This window comes from Brassica napus, chromosome C5 (genome assembly GCF_020379485.1).
Source record: "Brassica napus cultivar Da-Ae chromosome C5, Da-Ae, whole genome shotgun sequence".
Taxonomy (NCBI): domain Eukaryota; kingdom Viridiplantae; phylum Streptophyta; class Magnoliopsida; order Brassicales; family Brassicaceae; genus Brassica; species Brassica napus.
In genome coordinates, this window is record NC_063448.1 from 15731842 (window position 1) to 15754332 (window position 22491).

Consider the following 22491-nt stretch of genomic DNA (forward strand, 5'->3'; position numbering starts at 1 on the left):
TGGGCTTAAGGCCCACATCGCGACATGTACATATGCATACTTTTAATGGTTTCTGTACATCGAAACGCGCGATTGAGAAGCCGGAGGGAAGGCGGCCGCCATGGATCCAGCAGGAGCATCGGTGGCAAACGACATCGGGGGAGAAGGCGAGAAGTTCGCGGTGGGGAATATTTATTCGGTTAAAGTGATCACCGGAGATGAGTTCCGAGGGATCGTCATGGCTTACGATCCAGTCCCCAACTTCGTCGTTTTTGATATCCTTTTTTTTTTTACTCAAAATAGTTTTTGAATTCTATAAATTGTAAGATTATGATTTTGGTGAATCATCCTTGACGAGATTGGTTTTGGTTCACAAGAGGGTTCGAAACCTAGAGCTGGGCACTCGAAGAACACTCGGATGGTGAATGCGAGTTTCATAACGGAGCTGTCTTATCTGGGCAAAACCGAAGATCCGCTTCTTACAGACAACTGTTGTGTTAATCTTGACTCGCTCCGAGCTAAAGAGGCACTTGCTATCAGGTGAAAATTATTGTTTTTTTAATGCAAAGTCTTCTGCTTTTTTTGTTTGCTTAGCTTATTGGGGAAACGTATTGAGCAGGCAAGCGGAAGCAGATGCTGAGAGATTGGGTGTTGGTGTTACCGCTGAGGCGCAGAGCATCTACGACGCGTTGTCTAAGACGTAAAGATCTTTCCTTTTTTTCCATTTTTTCGAATTGGGAAGGTTTGTGGATAATTAGCTAGTTACTGTGTAATATTTTGTTATATGGTTTAAGCGTTTGTCTCTCTCTCTCTCTCTCTCTCTCTCTCTTCTCGTGTGAAGAAGATTACTAATTTACCATGTTTGTTTATTTTTACGAATTAGGTTGTGTTTGTTTATTGCTGATAGCTTTGGTAGAGATGGGACTAATCAGATAGATGTTTGCTTAGTTTTATATACGTGTTAACAAGTGGTTGTTTTGAAAGAAATTTGCTTGAGTTTCTGTTGGGTTATTGCCTACATAGTTTGTTAGATTCTGGACATGATATTAGTGTTGCATTACTCTAGTTTCCTTGTTGATTACTCGCTTTGGAACAAAATGTATTCAAAGTTTGTCAAGCATTGTTATTAGTTTCTCTGTGATACAGTTAAGATGCAGTAGAGATGCATGGTTTTAGACTTCATACATTTTGAAATTTTCTTAGGGGTTTCTAAAGATTCGAATCATTTGCTATCTTTATTCTTTTTTACAGGCTTCCTGTGCAGTGGGAAAAGTCTGACATTTTGGTGATGAAAGAAGTACGTGTTCGTAGCCCGTATCTTTCCGATTGCGTCTTTGGAGGAACTGATGCTGCCAACAACCGAGTCAAGAAAGTGGTAAGCACTTCAATCTTGCTCTTTGTTAAACAAGCCTCCTTGAGTGTGATTATTAATGCCAATGGTTACCCCTCAACCCAGCTTGAACTAGTGAGACGAAGGTTGCAACTTGTTGGCACATGAGGCCAGTGAAAGGAGACGGTCAGTCAGGGAAGTCGCCAAAAAGGGTATGTTGCTCTGCTACTAACCCGAGAAGGCGTCTAGAACTGATCGGCCAGGGAGAAGTGGGTATTGTTGGCTTTTCTCGCATGTTGTTGTCTTTACCAGATTAGAAATTTCTCGAGTTCCATGGATGTGAAACTCAGGCAGACTAATTTCGCCATGTTTTCAAAAAAATTTCAGTATGATACTATTATCAAATGGTCGTGCATTTTTGCAATCATACTTGGATTTTGACAATAACCACAAAACATAACAAGGCAGAGCACACTAGCTGGTAACAAACGGGCCTTCATGTGGAGTATTCGTTTTCATTGTAGAGCCATACTAAGGCCCCTTGTATTTTGGGTGGAAAAAAATAAACTTTGTGGCTTCGCTCGGGTTCGAACCGGAGACCTTCAGTGTGTTAGACTGACGTGATAACCAAACTACACCACGAAACCTAATGTTAATTTTGGATTACCAAACCATAAATTCTTTCTTTTCGGTTTGAGTTTTAGTGTCTGAGTCGTACCGAAACGACACCCCTAAGACTAAGACCCAGCTGACCTGAGGCAGAGGCAGACCAAAACCCGGCTTAAACCCACCCACCCACCCACCCACCCACCGTGGTCTGCTCTCATCTTCCCCACTGCGGCAAAGAGAGCTCGCGGCGAGCAATTAATCCAGCCAGAGATTCACCTCGTTTTGCTTGGTAAGATGTTATTTAACTATTCGGATTAGTTTCGCTCACTCAATCCTGCTCTAGCTCATGCAGTCTCTGTTTGATTCTCCGAAAGCTCTCGTGGGTCAGTCTGTTTCCTTATTAATCCACCTCAGTTATAGATATCTCAGAGTAAAGAGTATTCATACTAGCGATAGATTATTATCATCACGAATCTGAAATTTTATCAACTTGTTTTGTTTAACTGTAGAGTCAAATATTGATATCATTAGTGAACAAAGCTGTTGAATTTAACTAAAATTTGTGTGCTTTCTCTTCAGAAATCTTGTGATATAACTACAAGTCTACGGTAATGAACTGCCTATCTCATCATGCGCGTTCTTACATTTCCTTGGGGCTTCTCAAGAGATCCAGCTATGTCACTTCCAAGATCCCCCCATGGAACCAATGCTTTTACATGCCTTCAAAGCCCTGTTTAAACCCTGCAACTGTTGTCAGCCCACTCGGACTCTCCAGGGCTCATTGTTATTCCTCCAGATCAAAGTCTGGTAAATCGAAAATGTTGACGGCTGTTTCTGTTGCTGATAAAGAGAAAGAGAAAGAGAAAGACGCCTTCTTTGTTGTCCGGAAGGGTGACGTTATTGGAATCTACAAAGATTTGAATGATTGCCAGGCTCAAGTTGGATCCTCGGTCAATACAATCTTTTCGCCTTTACAATATATCTTGTGTTATCTTTATAGGATGGGAATTATAAACAGAAGAAATTATTGTGTTATTTTGTTAATATTGGTAGGTGTTTGATCCTCCGGTTAGTGTTTATAAGGGATACTCGTTGCCTAAAGACGCAGAGGATTATCTTTCTTCTGTTGGGATGAAGAACCCTCTCTACTGTTTTGGAGCTTCTGACTTGAGAGAGGATATGTTTGGCTCTCTCACGCCTTGTCTTTTCCAGGTATATGACAACTTTGTGCCTTCACTGTCTTATCTAGGTAGAATACTCTTCAACTGTCGTGTGCGATTCGTCTTGTGTTATTAACTCTGCCTCTCTTTAAAACCCTTCTTTAGGAGCCAACTTCTTCCAAAGTTAAAGTATCTGAAGAAGAGGATATCTCAGAGATGAAGTCAAAAGATATGAAACATGTAAGGAGAGGGCTTTTGATTCTTATATCATAGTTTGAAGAAATAGCTGAAGTTTATGAGACAAAACAACCTCAGCTCATTCCTTTAGTATTCATGTTTCTCAGGATATGCCTTCTGCTTCGGTTTTTGATCAGCAGCTAAAACCATCGGCTGTTACTTCAGATGTGAGTTGTGGTTATGTTTGTATTTTTATCATTATTCAGAGTGCAGAATGTTTCTGGCTCAAGTTCTCTTTCCCGCCTTGTTGTAGGAAACTTGCTTTATTGAGTTTGATGGTGCATCAAAGGGGAATCCAGGTCTCTCTGGCGCAGCAGCTGTACTGAAAACTGAGGATGGAAGCTTGGTATGAATACTTTTGAATCACAGTTTTATTAGAGAATCGAGTACTGTTTCTAAAAAATTTCATTTTTCTGGGAAAAAAAAACAGATATGTAAAGTGCGTCAAGGATTGGGAATTGCCACAAACAATGCAGCAGAGTATCATGGATTAATCCTAGGGTTGAAGCATGCTATTGAGAGAGGTTACAAGAAAATTAAAGTGAAAGGTGACTCCAAGCTGATATGTATGCAGGTTCGTCAATGGAAATCATTTATTTATCTAATCAGAAACGCTTTATATGTTCGCACTTACGCAACACTTTTCTAACAGATTAAAGGTAAATGGAAGGTAAACAACGAGGTATTGTCGAAGCTGCACGAGGAAGCTAAACAACTAACCAACGAATGTATCTCTTTCGAGATCAGTCATGTACTAAGGGTATGTTTCTGTGTGCATCTCTCTTTGTAAATAGATTAGATAACGCTCTTATGCTTGAGAGCAAGATCATCAGTACATGGCGTTTTTCTAATGCAAATGTCTAGCATTGTTCTTTTGCAGAATCTTAACTCTGCTGCAGATGAACAAGCAAACTTGGCTGTCCGCCTTCCCGGTTAGACAACCTAGTCTCCCTTTTTCTCTGCATTTGATAATATCTGATACAGAAAAATTAACCAAAATCTATGATGCATTGTATACAGAAGGACAAGTTGAAGTGGCGTGAAGACTTTGTACTTATTTTCCGTGAACGAAGATAGAGTTTGGTTTGTAGCCTGAACAAAAAGCACAGCACCCCAATCAAAATCTGAATAGTAGCCTGAACAAAAAGTATTCATTCAACATGTCTTCATTTTCTTGCAGACAAAACGAAGCCACTAGAATGTGGTGAAGAGCGAGAATGTGCCATAGAGATTTTTTTCAGAAAGTGAACACAGAACAATGTAGAATCTCCAGCTAGAAAATAAAAATATCATTTGTCGTCGGCTGACTTTGATTCTTTTTGTACCTTACAGTACTTCTGTTGTTATTTAATTTAGTGGGCTGAGATTGGGCCAATAACATGTCATGGTGAACCCATTTTAATTTACTTTTGAGCCTTTCGCCGAACTTGGAGATCAAGCAAAGCACAGTTCTTCCATTGAAAGCCTGTAACTGTTTTTCTTCTCGAGGAAATGTCGAAAGGATTTCTAGAATGTTGACGAAGGCGCTTAGGATTTTGAAACCCAGGTCTATCCTCGGACCGGTTTATTCCTCTTCTCTGTCGCCGAGGTTGACTCCCGGAGCTGTTTCTCGTACGACGGCTGGCGCGGCGGAAATCGACGCCGATGATGCTGTCGCGTACTCGGACCCGACGGAATCGCCGACTGCGATGCCGATTACGATGCAAGCTCACCTTCAGCCACGTGTCGTCGTGTACGACGGAGTCTGTCATCTTTGCCACGGAGGTACAGTGTTCTCTCTCTCTATTAAGCTTCTCACAAGGAAGCCGTTTTGCGTGAGAGGTTTGTCGATCGATTCTGTCTATTGATTTGGTATCAGTCTTGATTAAATAGTTCTATTAGGCTTTCCAGCCTTTGGGATGAGTAATTGACATTGTAGAGGACTTGAGTTCTTGGCTACTTACTCAATCGATTGTAGCCGAGTATTAGTTATTGTTCTTTGATTTAGGTGTGAAGTGGATCATCAAAGCGGATAAGTATAGAAAGATAAAGTTCTGTTGCCTTCAGTCTAAAGCCGCTGAGCCGTATCTAACAGTGAGTGGAGTCACCAAGGAAGATGTTCAGAAGCGTTTTCTCTTTATTGAAGGTCTCGGTTCATACCATCAGGCCTCAACCGGTATGTGAATCTTTCTTTTTCACACAGTTGCTTTTACAAATTTCACAGAAAAGATTTTTGTTGAAGAATTGGGTGAAAATATGTGGGTAGCTTGAATGTGTTTCTAATGGCAACTAGATTCAGTCTACTAAATTGCGCATTGAGCTTCTTGCTTGCATTTGAGCTTTGCAGAGATGAACTCTCTCTAGTTAAGTACCCCCAGCTTGTTAGTTATGGTAGATGGATTTAGTCGGGCTGGTTAAGAAGTATAAGCTTGATTGATGCTGAAATGAATTAGTCAGCTGGAGTTCTCTCTGCGAGACTGTTTATGGTTGCATAGTGACTGCTTATGTCCTGTGATGATATATTATTCTCGAGTTCTTCTTGTCATATGATTGCTTAGTGACTGCTTATGGCCTGTGATCATATATTGTCATGTGCTTGAGTTGTGACTGCTTATGCCAATGGTTGTTTCTGTATAGTATGGGATTCAATGGTTGTTTCTCAACATGTTTTCTCTGTTGCCCAAGAAGGAATCCTTGGATTGATCTTTTGACTGCATCTTTTTGACTCTACAGCTGCACTTCGGGTGGTATCATACCTGCCTCTGCCTTATTCAGCATTGAAGGCTTTCGCCATAGTTCCCACTCCTCTGAGAGACTCGGTGTATGACTACGTGGCCAACAACCGTTATAACTGGTTTGGAAAAGCTGAGGATTGCTTGGTTCTGAAGGAGAAAGAGCTGCTGGAGCGGTTTATAGACCGAGACGAACTCATTGATCGATGCTAATGACACACCATTCGACAGATATATTGTCCGCGTATATAAATAAAAGGGAACATGATTAGAGTTAACTTTCCAAGAACAGTGATCACCAACACAAAAGAGTCTTTTTGAAAGCTAATCCTCATATAATATTTGTTGCTATTTCTTCTAAATTACGTTGAGCAAATTCCAGTATCGGAATCCTTTTAAGTGGTTGGCAGTACCAAGATGTCAAATTGATAATTGTTGAACCGCCAGTCTACAAAATAAAAAGAATCAACGTTGAGATTTTATCTTCTGCTGAGTTCCCTACATAACTTGGTTGAGAGATCAGATCCAAACTTGGAACAAAATATCAGATTTGCAAACATGTTGCAGAAAAACATAATAACCATTCAATATCAGATCAAAAAGTTATACTCAAAAATGCTGGGTCCACCCGAAGGCAGATCCCTCCAAAAATAAGCGTATGCCACTTAGCATGGAGAGCACACGGTATTCTTTAGTAAAAGGCGAAAGAATAGTTCGCTTTGTGCTCACCACATGGCTGCGTGGTTTCAACTTGAGGAGTGTGGAGTTTATTTATACTAACATCTCCAGCACAAATCCTCTCAGCTTACCGATGTGGGATGTATAAAGGCTCCTTTATCAAAAAGGCCTTGTGGGCTGCAGTAAAAACTGGGCCGATGTATTATTACGATAACATATATGTTTCCCCGTTGGTAAAGGATGTTGTAAGAATCTAATGAATTCGTGATGGATCATTGCTATATCTTTCTTTCAGACAGTGTGACAATTGCTGCAGAACTATACACATGTCTAAGTACTTAAACAAGCAGATTCTTTCACATATCGTGTGCAGTAGAACTAGGAAAAAAATATCACAATTGGTTTATTCATATTACTGAATGACAATCATCTCCGTACAATGCTCTTGAGCAACAACAACAAACACACAAGATTTACAAATCTCATTACCTCTCAATGTTTCTTCCCTAAACTCTCCACAAACTCATTAATGCTCCGATCAGAGCTTCCTCCTTCACTCATCGCCTTCACAGCCAAATCTTTCCACTTCTTAGAACTCTCTCTAATCTCCACACTACTCTCTCCTTCCATCACTCCTCTCAAACACCTCACCACCTCATCGCTCTTCACAACTCCTCCCCCAGCTTCCTCCTTCGCCCTATACCCAACTCTCCAAACCTCCTCCACAAACTTAGCATCATTCATCTGATCACTCCACTGAGGCACACCAACCATCGGAACTCCCAAACTCAATCCTTCCAACGTCGAGTTCCAACCGCAGTGAGTCAAAAAGCAACCTATCGATTCATGAGCTAAAACCTCAAGCTGGTTACACCAAGAAACAAGCAACGCTCTGTCTTTGGTAGCTTCCACAAACCCTTCTGGTAACTTCGCTATATGAGCTTCTTTGATCACCCACAAGAAGTTAAAGTTGGATTCTTGTAACGCCTTTGCCACCTCAGCGAGTTGCTTCTCAAAGAGGATCCCAAAGGAACCAAACGAAACAAAAACCACTGACTTGCTCAGCTTAGTGTCTAACCACTCCATACACTCCTCCGAGAGCGGCTTCATCAGGCTCGAGCCGTAGCCTTTATCGTCTTTGATTCGGCCGTCGAGATAAGCAGATGGTATCATAGGTCCGATCAACGTCGCCTTCATCGCCTCTGATTCTCCAACTTCACAACCCTGAAACCAAACACAATCCAAAACATCAGCGAACATGAATGTATTAGTTTATAAATAATCTTAATTAAAACATCAACGAACATAAAAGATAAATTATACATTACTTTTTATAATAATAATAATCTGAGAAAATAGATTATTAACTGAGTGTTTGATTAAAACACTTCTCTTACTTGTGTCTCTAACCCTTCGAAACCGTTGACGAACAGCCAATCAGCATCTTCGTGGTTACGGAACTGGTTCAGAAGAACTCTCCCGTGCTCCGCGTGGCTCGACGAGTGACGTCCCACGAAGGAAGGAAGCTCGTCGTAGCTCAAAGCCGGCAAGCCACGGACGAGATACGGCGCGGAAGCGGGATCAGCGGGGAGAGGAAACTCACCGGAGGCGAATTTGCGTAGAACAGAGCAAACGGTGAGGTTGTTGGTGAAGAAAGCAGCAGCTGAGATGGAGTTAGATCTCGCGACTTCGAGCCCCCACGGGAGGAAAGAGTCGTAGACTAATGAATCGATGGGTGAATCTGTGGATTTGAATTTGGAGATTACTCGGGTTAAGGTTTCGGAGCCGTTGAGCTTGAAGGATTCGGAGTATGCGTCGATGCTGACGCCGGGGACGCCTATGGGGATGAAGTCGTGGCCGTCGGAGATTGGTTCGACGGAGACGGAGGGAGTGGAGATGGAGGAGGCGGTGTAGGTGGTGGTGGCGATTGTGACTTTGACGCCTTTGGAGACTAGGCGTTTAGCGAACTGGACCATTGGGTTGAGGTGGCCTTGGACTGGGTAAGGTAAGACCACGACGTGGCCTTTGGAGTTGGTCGCTGTTGTTGTTGTTGTTGTTTCCGCCATTGCAGAACTTGGTTTCTGTTTTGTTTGCAGTTGACAAAGACACAGAAGAGGAGGAAGAAGAAAAATAGTAATTCTGATGTCTTCGGAGAAAAAATGAGTCGTTGGGGTTATATATGTCCGAACGCATTGTTCACGTTTCGCGTTGGTGTCACCTAACTAATGCTAGTTCCATACATTTGGCTTTTTTTGTTATAAAGGTTCAATAAAAAAATGTAAACAAAATTAATAAATACAAATGGAAACCTAATAATAAGTAGACGAACAAGGATTTAGAGCATGATTATCAGGTTGCTTAAGTTAATTTTGATTAAAAAAATTACCTTTTAACTGAAGAAACATTGCTTAAATTCACTATCTCTTACCACCAATTAAAATAACACCTAGATAATTAATAAAAAATATTAAATTTTATTTAAAATTTTTAAAATAGTTGAAAAAAAAAATGATGTCTAACAAAACCCTAAATCTTAAATTTTAAACTCAAAATCTAAATCTAACCTCCAAATACTAAACCCAAACCCTATACCCTAAAATCAAATAGTGAACCCTAAACCCAAACTTTATACTATAAACTCAAATTTTAAACTCTAAACCCAAACTGTAAACCCAAATCTTAGACCCTAAATCCAAACCGTAAACTCTAAACCCAAACCCAAATTCTAGACCGTAAACCGCTCTAAACCAAACTGCAGACTTTAAACCCAAATTCAAACTTTTTGGGTTTAGGGTTTACGGTTTGGGTTTAGGGTATAGGATTCAGGTTTATGATATAGGGTTTGAGTTTATGGTTTATAGTTTAGGATTTGGGTTTATGGTATATGGTTTAGGTTTATGATCTAGAGTTTGGGTTTAGGATTTAGGATTTAGGATTTAGGGTTTAGAGTTTTGGTTTAGTATTTAGAGTTTAGAGTTTGGGTTTTGTTAGCGGCATCATTTTTTTTCAATTATTTTTGATTTTTTTTTTTTAAATAATATTTTTATTAATAATCTAGCTGACACCTTGATTGGTTATAACAAGGGAGGTGCATAATTGGATCCGTGAGATGTTTGTGGAGGCAGAAGTTACTTGGACTTCAGGATGCTCTAATCAAGTAGCCAGACTATCTTGTTTAAATGAATAATGATTCTTCATTTGTAATTTTTGTATGGTCCAACATTGTATTGACACAAGTCACACAATCCTCCACGAGAACCACCTGCTTTCTAGATCTAGAAAAAGAAAGATGTTTATAAAACAAGTACAAGAGGAGATGTTTAAAAAGCAAGTATAAGATCTAGCTCCATTGCTTAAATGTTGAATGCATGATAATATGATATGCAAATATGCAATAACATGGTTTGAAGCCACCACATCCTCCATTTTTCTAATAATTATGGAGACCTAAAATAAGAGTTTTACAATTTGGTTAAAAGTTTGTTTTTCTGTTTCTCCTTGAAACTCTCTCTTCCTTTAATTTTCCAAACAAAAACCTTCGTTTCACAATCAAAATAGACACAAGTAAACACCTAAAAAGAAAAAACAACACTGACCACAACAAACAGAAAACAAAACTAAAGAAGAGAGAAATCGACTATCAAGAGAATTTGAATTCAAGGGAAACTTGCAAATAATTTTTAAAAATTATATATTCCCTCTTCATCGATGAATTCTTGTGGGTTACGTTGTCTTTTTATTCTTCTGTCGTTTCCATATCTCCTTCAAGCCGATCTCTCATCTGATTACTACAGCAAAACATGCCCTGATTTCGACCAAACCCTCGTCCAAGTCGTCACCGACAAACAGATCGCTGCTCCGACCACAGCCGCAGGAACACTCCGTCTCTTTTTCCATGACTGCATGGTTGACGGCTGCGACGCCTCCATTCTCGTCGCTTCTACTTCCGGTAAAACCTCAGAACGCGACGCCGACATCAACCATTCCCTCCCCGGAGACGCATTCGACCTAATCACCCGAATCAAAACCGCCCTCGAGCTAAAATGCCCCAACGTCGTCTCATGTTCCGACATCCTCGTGGGAGCAACGCGTAGCCTCGTCAAAATGGTCGGAGGTCCAAGAATCAACGTCAAATACGGTCGCAAAGACAGTCTCGACTCCGATATGAACCGCGTCGAAGGAAAGCTAGCTCGCCCCAACATGACGATGGACCACATCATCTCCATCTTCGGATCAGCTGGCTTGACCGTTCAAGAGATGGTGGCGCTCGTCGGATCGCACACGATCGGTTTCTCTCACTGCAAAGAGTTCGCGAGCCGCATCTTCAACAGCAACGCGGAGCACAGCGCTGACTTTTGCCCCGAAGGGATGAACGCGAAATACGCAGCGGAGCTGAGGAAGCTCTGCGCGAACTACACCAAGGACGCGGAGATGTCTGCGTTTAATGACGTTTTTACCCCTGGGAAGTTCGACAACATGTATTACAAGAACTTGCAGCACGGGTACGGGCTGCTCGAGTCGGACCAGGCGATTGCGTTTGATAACAGGACGCGTCCGTTTGTTGATCTTTACGCGGCGAACGAAACGGCGTTCTTCGACGCGTTTGCGAAGGCCATGGAGAAGTTTAGCGAGCAGAGGGTGAAGACGGAGTTAAATGGAGACGTTCGAAGGCGGTGCGACCAGTACAATGACTACAGGGGGTAAACTATAAGAGTTACCTCTTTAAAACACGTTAAGAAAAACTGTCATATTATATTAGTAGTTATCACCACAATGGTCAGTGATTGTTGAGTTGGTTACATTTATTGGTTGAAACTTGTATCAATCACCAGTATTGTGGTGGACAAATCTATTATTTTGAAACTTTTTCGTGTCGATGAGTGTGTGTTTTCCTTTGTTGTTTTTTTGTATGTTGATTTATCAATTCTAATTTTATTTAATGCAAATTAAGATAACATATGAAATTCATATAATGTTATTAGCACAAACCATTAACATGATCAAATAATATAATTGTCAAAAATAAAGAGTTGATTAATACGAATGATAAGTTGGAGAAAATATCAAATGATTTACAGATACAACATGCCTAAGGTAAAGGGAGGAAAACATAAATGTATTTAAGAAAAGAAAGCAACGATGATAAAGAAAGGCTAACAAGGTTTTTTCTTGTCCAATTTCAAATGTAATTTGTACCATTTGCTTTTCTTCTTTAGTGTCTCAGACTTATCAGAAGGACTTGGTTTCTTGTTCCTCTCTTTGCTGCTTTCTTCCTCTTCCTCTTCCTCCTCGTCCTCTTCTTCTTCCTGTTCAGTTGGTGCAGGCGCCTCAGCCGCTGCCTTTTTGAACGAGTTCCTTCTCAGCCTGTTCAGTCTGTTCTTGCTCGAGCTCCGCTTTATCACTGGAGCCGTAGTGTAAGCCGAGTGAATTTCATTTCTCTGCTTCAGAAGCTCGTCGATCTGTGAAAAGCACATGAAAAATCAAATGTTTTACAATTTGGTTTTGTTTACTCAAGTCATGACATATCTTCTCATCTTTTTAATGCCACTGAGGGTAGTAACTTTACAAATGAATAAAGACTAACCGATTGCATTTCCTGAGCGTATCTACTGGTCATATCAGTGAACTGCACAAGTACTTCCCTGTACTCTGTCTCAAACTTTGCAAGCTCTGCCCTTTTAGTGAGGATCTGAGCTTCTACAGACCTAAGGTCTTCTTTTTCTTGAGTAAAAGAGGCAGCACAAAGAACTTGGATTGTGTAGTTCACGCTTTTGAAAAAATTATCACCTGATAAAAAGGAAAAAAAATGTCATTGTTGACCACTACCTAGTTGGGATTAATCAAGTGCTCAAACAGATATGAGTTTATAATGAGATTGCAATCCTAGAAAACTGACCATAGACAGCAAAGACATGTGTTCCGGCCTTTAGCTCAGTAAGTTCACATTGCTGAAATCCATCAAGCTTTTTAAAGAAGGCAGTTTCTGGATCCTTTGCTTGAGCCACCTAAGCCCAATTAAAAATCAAGTCACGTATTGAAAAAAAAAAAAACTCATAGTGGCAAAGTGAACCTACCGAATTGTTGGTGTGATCCAGCCGGTAGACAGGGAAACCGAGAAAGTACATTCCAGCAGATGTTATCTTGCCAGTTCTTTTGCTGTCCTCCTATACCATGAGTGATTCAGATTATAAGAAGAAGAAAAATCTTCAAAGTTCAAATTACTTATTTTATTACAATGAAACAACGCATTAGTTCCATTGATATATGAAAACGCACAAATAGAAGACAAAGTTTTCAATTCAATTAGTAAAAAAAATACCTGCAGGGCTAAGCTCAATCCGCTATTGGCTTCTTGATCAAAGTAAAGTAACTGCACAAGCACAAGCACAGGCACGCGTTAGTTGTCAAATACTTTGGCATTTCCATATCAGTTTAAGGGGAAAAGACTCTGGCGAACAAACCTTGAATTTGCTTTTGCTAGATGATTCTACTCTGCAGACCAGCCCAGAACTCACTTCCTCTTCTGTTACTGTGACAGCATAAAAGTGTGCACATTGCTTTTCAACCTGTAAAAAAAAACATATCACATATGAGACCACTTAAATGGAGATACACAACCAAGTGAGATAATAGCCAGGCGTCGGCCACACTAGCTCACCTTTTTGGTCACAGCTTGTCCAAGTAAAAGAGGATCAACCGAAACTCTGCCGTTAAGAGCCTCCTCCAATATAGTTGCAGATACAGATGTTTTAATCGGCACACCAAGTTTGCTATTTCGTTGGAAATTTCACAACACATTTCTCAGCTTGCATTTAATAAAATCTATGTCCAGCTACATAAAAACGGCCACAGAGAATGAAGCGAAGTCCATACTAAAAAAAAAAAACCAACCTAAACAAAGCAGCAAAGACAGTATTCACAGCTCCCAAACTTGAGAGATCCAGCTCCAGCTCTTGGCCTTCGGCTTCAACTGCCTGTGATTTGCAATTAGCAAAGTTTGAAATATCATGCTGGCAAATCATAAGCTGCTGGAAGTAAGCATATCAGACATGAAGAACGCCCCCAGAGAACAAAATTATATCTAGTGACAAGAATCCTATCGTATCTTAAGCTAATATCTATGATTACACTGAAGACAAGAAGCAAACCGCACCTCAAAACCAGCAGAATCATACTGACGGCGTTTCTCAGGGTCAGACAAGATGTTGTAGGAAAAGGTGACCTCCTTAAACATGTCGGCTGCAACCGGATCATTTGCAGTCTTATCAGGATGGTACCTGAAACAACCAAAGCATTGATTTTGACAGGGATATCAAGAAGAGAGAATTAGGTAGCCTAAACCAGACCATCTGTCTTCCCCTAATGATAAAGGCTTATATGAGCAAAGCAATTCACAGATGAACAAGTAGCCATTAACTAGCTGCAAGACTTACGGATAAATTCAATTAAAGACTCATCCTTTAGACTAAATAGATTGAATTCAAGGGTAGCCTAACCCTAAATTTCAAAACTTCAAACCAAAGAGAGAGAGAGAGAATCAATAAAAGAGCATACTTGAGAGCTAGTTTCCGATAAGCGCTCTTAATCTCCTGATCCGTGGAGTTCTTCAAGACTCCTAGAACCTCGTAAGGGTCCCGCCGTAGCTGCTTCTCCGACTTGGATCTATTAGCTGCCATCTTAAGAATCCACACTTCAAAACGAAAGAAAGAATCTCTGGATGCTCAAAGGAGGAGGAGGAGGAGGAGACAATCAAATCTTATCCGATTACTCTTCCTTCATCTCTGCAACTCAAACTGGAACAAAGCGACGGAACCCTAGAATGACGCCGGAAGAGAACCACCTCTCTCTCTCTCTCTGAGCAGGATCCTAGACAGAGAGATAAGACTGAACTGTCAAATGAGAAACCGGAGGAGAGAGAGATAAGTTAGTTTGGGGTTCGCAAATAGAGAGATGAAGATTTTTTTTAAAGAAAAAAACTCTCTGGAATTTCACTACACTGCGCTGCTTGGCGGCGCGTGTAACGCTGGATGTTAGGGGCCGCAGGTTATTTCTTGTTTTGGCATCTTTTGGGAGGCGCGTTTTGCGGTCACGCGGAGCCAGACGGTAGGTTTATTATTAAATTAAATAAACTTGATTAGTTATCAATTGATTATCCAACTCATATGAGTTAGACCCTTCTTTATTTTAAAAATCATTTCCCTCAAATGTTTGTTTCTGTTTTGTTTTGGTTTTGTTACAACTTAAAACTAGTAAGAGGTATTTCACCCATAATTAACTCTTTATACATGTCTGATTATACACTCGGCAACAGGTAAGATTTTTGATTTTTCTAAGAAATGGATGTGACATATGGAAATATTTATTTGTAATTATATTTGTCTAATCTTCTATGGTTAAATACTTAAATATAGTTGACAAAAAAAACAACACTTAAATATAACATAAAAAAGATTTGCTAATTAATTAGCGGTTTTTAGTAACAGTGTTGTTGACTGTGATAATATAATATTTTGATTTGTTTCTGCTCTAGTTTGAGTATTTTCCAATTTAATTAGCTGGTGGATTAAGAAAGACCACCTTTAAAACTGTATCAACTTGTTAGTTTTTTTTTTCTCTTCTTTTTTCTGTCCTGTCTTCACAAAAAGACTGTGATTGCTGGCTTGCATCAGTGTACAACTTTTCAGGAATATGTTTTATAACAAAAATGGTCCACATGAAATATATTGATTTAATACTGATAAATTTGAAACCACAACGACGAGGACAATTCAACACAATCAGAGGGTCATCATCATGTTGGGTTTCATATTCTAATAAACTAGTGATTTTGCCAAATCTTTTGTTGGCCTTTTATCGAGGGTTATGGGTAATATTTATGATTGTTTTGTAACAATAATTTTTTAAAGCAATGATATACTTTACCGTCTTTGATTATTTTAGACTGAAACATTGGGGAACTCAATATTTTCAAATTTCAAAATGTTACTTTCACTCCAAGAGATCGAGATGCACTACATTATAATTATCAACCAAAACATCGGGATTCCTACTACGAAAATGATTGGAACTGGACTAGGACCCCTGGTCTGAAGGTCATCACAATAAAACTATCATATGCTTGCGATTGTTGCTAGTTGATGGGTTTGTATCATCGTCATCATACTCAAAACATATTATTCATGGGCTTAAATAACAAAAGCCCAATAGTTGAATCGAAACGGCCCAGAACGTTAATCTCCCTAGCGCACTTAATCAAGAGCGACCGCAAATGTGGAAGTAGCGGGAAAACGGCATATTGAATATCCCGCTGTAAAAGTAAAACGATAGAAAATATATACCCAAATAATATTAATGTATCAAAATATTCTTAAACTAAATAAGAATTTGAATTATATACCTAAACTCAAAATAATTAGCTAAAACATATCTTGTAACTGACACGTGTCAATCCATTTTAAAATGTATTGATTTATTTTTTTAAATTATTAACTTTTATTTTTATCATTTTATTTGTTTGTAAAATGGCTCAAATAATTTAAATCATCAAATTGGTCTTATTTATAATTTCAAAATTGGAAATAAATTTTAATATATGGTGATATATAAAATAAAATATTTTTTATCAAATAAAATAGATTTAATAATAGAAATATATATATTATTATTTCATATTAAAATATTTGATACAATTTTTTTAAAATAAATAGAAAACAACATAAAAACAGTATCATAATTTAAAGCCTAATTTAATCCCACTAAAGCTCTTACAGTTTATAAAATAATTTTTATATTTTCTTAGTTTATTTTAATTGCAAATCTTATTATGTGCTTGCGTGATATATATAACATAAATAAAATTAAAAATTTGTAATTTTTGTTTGTAGTTATCAAAATCAATGTTAATTGCGCTAGGCATAATGAGTGCGCTTGACCCTAACCTAGCGCCGAATCAATTATTCGGTAATTATACGAGAATTAATCGGGAAATAGTTTTGGAAACTTTTTGTGTATTATTAATATTACATACTATTTTTGTAACAAAATAAAAATAATGTAATATGGTCTAGTGGTTTTGTGCGATATTTTTTTCTTGGGATACTGCGTTCGAAACTATTTTTGGCTAAATAGCCATTCTTTTCTTTTTATTAAGTAAGGATAATATTATTAAAGATCTCTACTGTAAAATCAAATTTCTAAAGAGTATTTTTAATTATGTTGATTAAAATTTTATAAAGAAAATCTTATATAAATATAAATTGAGTGGTATTTCTTGTAAATATTACATATGAGTAAGATTATTTATAATTAATTATCATGTTTTAATAAGGTAGATAACATACTTTGATAACTAAATTAACTAATAATTTGTATATGATAGTTATCGAAATTTCTGATAAATAATTAAATTTATTATTTAAATTAAAATCTGGTCAAAAAATTAAAATTGTACTTTTTAAATTAAAATTATAAATACGATAAATTTGATTATTTAAGTTATTTAAGGTATATTAACAAAAAAATAGAATTATAGGGACTAAACTATAAAAATTTAAAATAAAAAATAGTCCAAATCATCATATAACCGGCTATAGGCATGTTTTATCTATGTATTATGAGTTTAGGTATGCAATTCAAATTCAGTTTATAAATGTTTTGGCACGTTAATATAGTTTATGTATTTATTTTCTCCATCTACGTAGTGTGAGATGAATAAAACGTCCCCCCCCCCCCCCCAAGAAGATACAGCGTGTGACGATAATATATTTAATCTAGTGGATAATTATAAGTTTTCTATCCCCATACTTCACACGTGATACAATATACATTTACATTTTTTTTTTTTTTTTAACCGCGGGTTTCCGGCGACCGTGGTCAACCGACTATTCCCGCGAGACCCACGGCACTCCACGTATTCTTGGGATTTAATCCTAGTCCGGGTGACCAGCGGGACTCGAACTGTGGGTACTGTATTGGGGGTTTTCCCCTCAAATACCACTAGCCGAAGTCCGCTGGTTTACATTTACATTATTGTATATTTATATTCTAACATTTTAATCCAGTCTTAGTGGAAGACAAAACTACGTGATTCGTTATGAAAAGTTCCATCCTCCCTTCATCAATGTTTTTGGTCAATTGTAGCAAACAGAATCTCACCAGACCACATGGTCATGATGATCAACACACGTTGTATAAATAATGTAAAGTTCATACTTTTCTGTAATCATCTTTTGTACTTAACTCTCTCTATAAATATATATATACACATGTTCTTTGTTCTTATGACTCTTCATTAACAAAGAAATACTGAAACCTATTTTTCTAAGAACTTTGTGTGAAGCAGTGAAGGTCATTTTTACTACATAGTCAACTATCGACACTGAAATATCATGTCTTATATTTGTTTGATGACAATATTATTTTTATTAATCAATTGAGAAATATAGCATGTAAAAAAGAATAGAGTTATTAAAAACTAGGTAAAGAAAACGTTCACATTAGCATGTATCTTATAACTCATTATACGCATCACAAGTTGGAGAATTCAAACCATTTACCAATCCTTCATATTTATTTTGAGCGTTTTAACTGAAAAAAAGAGAACTATACGGTGCATGGTCTTATCAATGAGACCGGTGAGTTGTTCAACTGCCAGTCCGGTGTAGATCAAGCAGCCTGCCATTAACACCATCCCAAACCATGTAGGTGTAAGGGTAAACACAGAATAAACGGTCTTGTTCACCTCCTTTTTCCCACAGAAAACATAGTCCTAATTAAATCTTCAGCTTCTCATTCTATCACCAGTGAGTAGTCGATTCTTTATTGAAAATGAAAGAAAAATAAGTGAGCCATATAATTCAACTCCAAGAAACTTCTTCTTTCCGTGACCGTAGTTGCTCCCAAGTGGTAGCCGATAAATGTTTTTGATAGATGTCTTATGAATGTCTCCACTGCACCATGTAAATAGTAACATAGTGTGCTAGGTTTAGGACTAACCCTACATATTTCCATTATCATATAACAAATTCATAAAGTATATAGACAAATGTAAGAGAGACTACTCAAGGGTCATGACAAAGACTGTTAAACAGCCGAGACCCTTACGTTCCAAACCTTAACAGAAAGATCAAGACTCCCACTATAAACCATACAAGAATAATCAGAATTAGAATCCGAACCGGAACCAGAAACCGAGACAGCCAAACACTTAACAGGTTTGGTATGTCCTTCCAAAACCGCTAAACAAGAATAACCATCTTTCTCCAATAACCCTCGCCTCCAAACCCTCAAGCTCTTATCGGCTGATCCACTCAACACCAAATCACACGCAACCGCTAAACACATAATCGCTTTCGTGTGCCCTCTTAAAGCTCCCACCACAGTCATATGTAACTCTTCATCATCATCATCATCTCCGTTGCTTAATCTTTCCCACACAAGAATCGACCTATCACACGCTCCTGAGTAAAGAACCTTCCCGTCCTCACTAATGGCCAAAGCGTTCACCGCCGAGAGATGTTTCTTTAAAGTGGCGACCAGAGAGTGACTCTTGTCTTTCTTGTTCCATACTTTGATCGTCTTATCTCCCGAGCCCGTGTAGCAAAACCCGTCTCTAGACACCACGATGGCGTTGATGGCGTCGTCGTGAGCCTTTTCTATAGACTCCAAGCATTTGAAATCGGATGCTCTCCATATCTTGAAACTCCTGTCCCACGAAGCAGAGTAAAGCAGAGAGCCGTCTAGTGACAAGGCCAGAGATGAAACGGCGTCCACGTGGTGAACCCACGTGGACTTCTTGTGGCGGCGGACTTCCACGTAGCTTTTCTGACTGAAGAGGCTCGTGAAACGGTCGTTCATCGTCGGAAGAGTCGCCACGCATTTGTACTTATTACTATCGTCGTTGGTCTTCCATACACGAATCTTGTGATCCTGATGAGCGCTTATCAGCTTGTCTTCAAGTATAACCAACGATTTAACCCCTCCGCTCCCGGCGGAAACTATGTTACCGGTGGATGAGAACGGTGGTTCACGAGGCCATACACGTATGTCTCCGTTAGAAGAGCCGGTGAAGAGTGATTTCCGAGAGAGGGCGAGAGAAGAGACGTACGAGGAGTGATCTGTGAGAGTGGCTAGGCACTGGTGCTCGACGGTGGAGCTTTGCAGCGGAGAAGAAAGAGAAGGAACTAGTGGGAGACTTGGTTGAGACAGAAGTGATACCGACGTGGATGGTTCTGATTGGTGATGAGTAGATTTCTTTTGACATTCTGATCTTGTTTTATTGCAAGACAGAGGACAAGAACATGGGAAGAAACTCATTGTTATGTTGACTTAGCTGTAGAGCTTTGCTTTGTTTGTTTTGTTGTTTGTCGGGAATGATCGTTTGATATGCTTTGCTTTATACGACGAAACGTATCCCAAGGTAGGGAGGATTTGGGAATATTAATATACTACTAGGGGCATTGCCTTAGCGTTTGCGCGGAGCTGTAGACATATTTTTTGTTTCATCTCAATATTTGTTAGGGTTATTGTATCTGTGAATTTTGCGTTTTGGTTTGATCATTGTTTTTTAAGTTTTTTAAGTTTTTTATTGTTATAGGGTTAGAGTTGTGATGATGTACTGTGTATGCACTGTTCTTCACTCATGAAGGACTAAATTGTGTTAGTAATGTGATTGATATAGTTCGTGTTGTTGCTTGCTGTGTCACTGAGACTTATTGTTTGTTTGTCTTTTTAATTTGTTACTTGTACTGTTGAGATTACATAAATTATATGAAAGTTGTTGAGAGTACCTTTTGTTTCTGAATATTTTTTTCTCCAGTTTAGTTGTGTAAGTTGTGTGTATTAAGTAATATTTTTTTATATTCTTATTATGTTGGTTATATGTTTTTTACTTTTAAACTTTTTGTTTTTACCGGACCTTTAAAACAAATATATGAAAACTTGTAGAAATAACTATAAAATGAATGACAATTAGTATTTGGGTCTTAATGGGTTTTAAACGAATATATGTATTTCTCATAAGAAGACAATAGCTTTGGCATGTTGACATTGAGCATATAAGCTATTTTTATAAGATAAGAGGAGTGAGCAGGTGGAGATGTTGTTGCCGCCTTTGTGTCTGTTGGGATTGTCTCTTGTATCTCCTGGTGTGGCTGTGTTTGTTTCTCTTTTATTTGATGGGTAATATGTAAACAAAAATCATTGTTAGTTGTATTTATCAGAGTTTGTAACTTACTCTGCTTTTTTGTTTAGGTAATTTCAGTGATCTTGGTTGTCGTCTTCGTCTTCTTCGTAAGCATCTATGAAAGTAAGTTTGTAAATTGTTAAATATTTGGCTGTGTAGTTTATATTTGTTTAGCTGACTCAATGTATGTGTCGTTGAGTTTTAGTTGAGTGATTGGTTTGGTATATTTGTTTTGAAGTTTATTTGTAAGATTAGACAAAAAGAGAGGTGATCATTAATGATTCGTCTTTTTTGGGATTCTAGTTTTTGGTGTTTTGATTGTTTGGGTTATTGTGGTTTCTTTTAAACAATAAAATAAAGATTTGTGTAAAATTAGATTGATAAGTAAGGAAGATAAATAGACGACCACAAATCTTGAGTATGAAATATTTTTGATTATTGATGTTAGCACAATATAGACAGTAATATAAAGGAAATTATGTGTTGATGTTTTCTTACGGATCAATGAGGAGACAGATAACGACTCGAGTTGTTTCTTTGGTGAGGCCAGAGCCCTGGACAGAACGGATTTGCCCAACCACATCTGTGAGTTTAAATATCAGTTATGATATCAAAACATAATATAAACCCAGATGCCATATGATAATATACCTAGGAGTTCTAGGTTTGTGTTCGCAATCACTTGGAGAACAGTCTAATCTTGACTGAAGATTGATCTCAGGAGCACCCGTGATGACTTCATCAATAATGGTTAGTGAGATGAAACGAATGAGGAATGTATGATCAATTATCTTATACATGCTTGAGCACCTAGAAACCTCAAAACGATCGACTTTCACAATCGAACCAACTTTCAAAGATGACATGTAATGATTACCACGTCCAACGGGAGTAAACCCATGAATCACGGAATCTGCAAATAATATTATTCAACAAAGAATCATGAAATAAATTAAAACAATTATGTTAAATAAGTGTTATAGATCGAAGATTAACTTACCTTTTCATCAAGGAAGAGAACCGTGATTCCCACAAACTCCATGTCTTTCTTGAAGTTCAGGGAATCCCAGAAGCGAGGAAGCCAGAGGCTATGCTCTGACTACTACGACCAAGACGGAGAGATTCAAAGGTTGAGTGACGGACGCCGAGACGCCGGTTTGACGAATTGGAGAGGCAGAGAGAAACATTTCTAGAAGTTGGTTAAATCTAAGAGGAATCAATGAGTTTTGTGGAGATGCAGATTGGGTTCATCAAAGATGAGAATCATATATATAGGGTTTATATAGGGGCTACAAATCAGGAATATTTATGATCAAGCGATTTAAGATGTGGACATGAAGAGTTCACCGATGAAAAAATAGATTACGAACACACATGGCGCAACTCTGTAACTCAGTCTTGTTTGAGACAGTGATGAAAAGAACCCAAACTCATGTTAAACGACAACAGTTTACAATATGAGAAAACTATAATTGTTGCAAACTTGAACTTTTTTTCATATAACGTGATGAATCTCATTTAAAAATGAAACCCATAATGCATTTGTAGGTCCGACCCTCAGAGGAAGCCGAAGAAGCAAGAGCTTCCGACCTTCATAAATATATA

The 22491-nt window shown here is 38.3% G+C and overlaps 7 protein-coding genes and 2 non-coding genes across 13 annotated transcripts; 4 read left to right on the forward strand and 5 right to left on the reverse strand.

Annotated features, from left to right (window-relative positions):
• The first annotated feature begins 39 nt into the window (after window positions 1-39).
• Window positions 40-1736, forward strand: LOC111202979. The gene is made up of 5 exons (XM_022696338.2): window positions 40-254; window positions 354-519; window positions 599-679; window positions 1231-1354; window positions 1436-1736. Exons 1-5 carry the CDS (start codon window positions 101-103, stop codon window positions 1475-1477), a joined length of 567 nt encoding a protein of 188 aa, XP_022552059.2. The 5' UTR covers window positions 40-100; the 3' UTR covers window positions 1478-1736.
• A 145-nt stretch (window positions 1737-1881) lies between these two features.
• On the reverse strand, window positions 1882-1956 carry TRNAV-AAC. Its single transcript has one exon. It is a non-coding gene; the product is annotated as a tRNA-Val (tRNA).
• A 9-nt stretch (window positions 1957-1965) lies between these two features.
• LOC111202977 lies at window positions 1966-4628 on the forward strand. Of its 5 annotated transcripts, none has more exons than XM_048759005.1 (11): window positions 1966-2301; window positions 2498-2868; window positions 2972-3130; window positions 3244-3318; window positions 3423-3482; window positions 3569-3661; window positions 3746-3889; window positions 3986-4075; window positions 4196-4247; window positions 4336-4398; window positions 4496-4628. In XM_048759005.1, exons 2-10 carry the CDS (start codon window positions 2530-2532, stop codon window positions 4356-4358), a joined length of 1035 nt encoding a protein of 344 aa, XP_048614962.1. In that variant the 5' UTR covers window positions 1966-2301; window positions 2498-2529; the 3' UTR covers window positions 4359-4398; window positions 4496-4628. The 5 variants fall into 5 exon arrangements, with proteins under 5 accessions (XP_048614962.1, XP_048614961.1, XP_022552053.2 ...); XM_048759004.1 differs by having other exon boundaries at window positions 1966-2207; window positions 3968-4075; XM_022696332.2 differs by having other exon boundaries at window positions 3968-4075; window positions 4336-4628.
• Window positions 4629-4812: 184 nt separating this feature from the next.
• Window positions 4813-6508, forward strand: LOC111202978 (uncharacterized protein YuxK-like). Its single transcript, XM_022696337.2, has 3 exons — window positions 4813-5079; window positions 5303-5470; window positions 6028-6508. Exons 1-3 carry the CDS (start codon window positions 4827-4829, stop codon window positions 6237-6239), a joined length of 633 nt encoding a protein of 210 aa, XP_022552058.2. The 5' UTR covers window positions 4813-4826; the 3' UTR covers window positions 6240-6508.
• A 140-nt stretch (window positions 6509-6648) lies between these two features.
• On the reverse strand, window positions 6649-6764 carry LOC125588141. Its single transcript, XR_007324535.1, has one exon. It is a non-coding gene; the product is annotated as a U5 spliceosomal RNA (small nuclear RNA).
• A 319-nt stretch (window positions 6765-7083) lies between these two features.
• LOC111202980 (UDP-glycosyltransferase 74B1) lies at window positions 7084-8862 on the reverse strand. The gene is made up of 2 exons (XM_022696339.2): window positions 8102-8862; window positions 7084-7928 (listed from the first exon to the last, which is right to left on the reverse strand). Exons 1-2 carry the CDS (start codon window positions 8768-8770, stop codon window positions 7197-7199), a joined length of 1401 nt encoding a protein of 466 aa, XP_022552060.2. The 5' UTR covers window positions 8771-8862; the 3' UTR covers window positions 7084-7196.
• Window positions 8863-9946: 1084 nt separating this feature from the next.
• On the forward strand, window positions 9947-11643 carry LOC111202982 (peroxidase 6-like). Its single transcript, XM_022696341.2, has one exon. It carries the CDS (start codon window positions 10413-10415, stop codon window positions 11406-11408), a length of 996 nt encoding a protein of 331 aa, XP_022552062.2. The 5' UTR covers window positions 9947-10412; the 3' UTR covers window positions 11409-11643.
• A 71-nt stretch (window positions 11644-11714) lies between these two features.
• On the reverse strand, window positions 11715-14657 carry LOC106367593 (chaperone protein dnaJ 16). The gene is made up of 10 exons (XM_013807401.3): window positions 14259-14657; window positions 13858-13981; window positions 13596-13678; window positions 13363-13474; window positions 13166-13270; window positions 13024-13074; window positions 12779-12868; window positions 12601-12709; window positions 12289-12491; window positions 11715-12163 (listed from the first exon to the last, which is right to left on the reverse strand). The coding sequence occupies exons 1-10, from the start codon at window positions 14378-14380 to the stop codon at window positions 11858-11860; spliced, it is 1305 nt and encodes a 434-aa protein (XP_013662855.3). The 5' UTR covers window positions 14381-14657; the 3' UTR covers window positions 11715-11857.
• Window positions 14658-18686: 4029 nt separating this feature from the next.
• On the reverse strand, window positions 18687-20442 carry LOC106364795 (protein JINGUBANG). Its single transcript, XM_013804300.3, has one exon. The coding sequence runs from the start codon at window positions 20016-20018 to the stop codon at window positions 18786-18788; it is 1233 nt and encodes a 410-aa protein (XP_013659754.2). The 5' UTR covers window positions 20019-20442; the 3' UTR covers window positions 18687-18785.
• Window positions 20443-22491: the final 2049 nt, after the last annotated feature.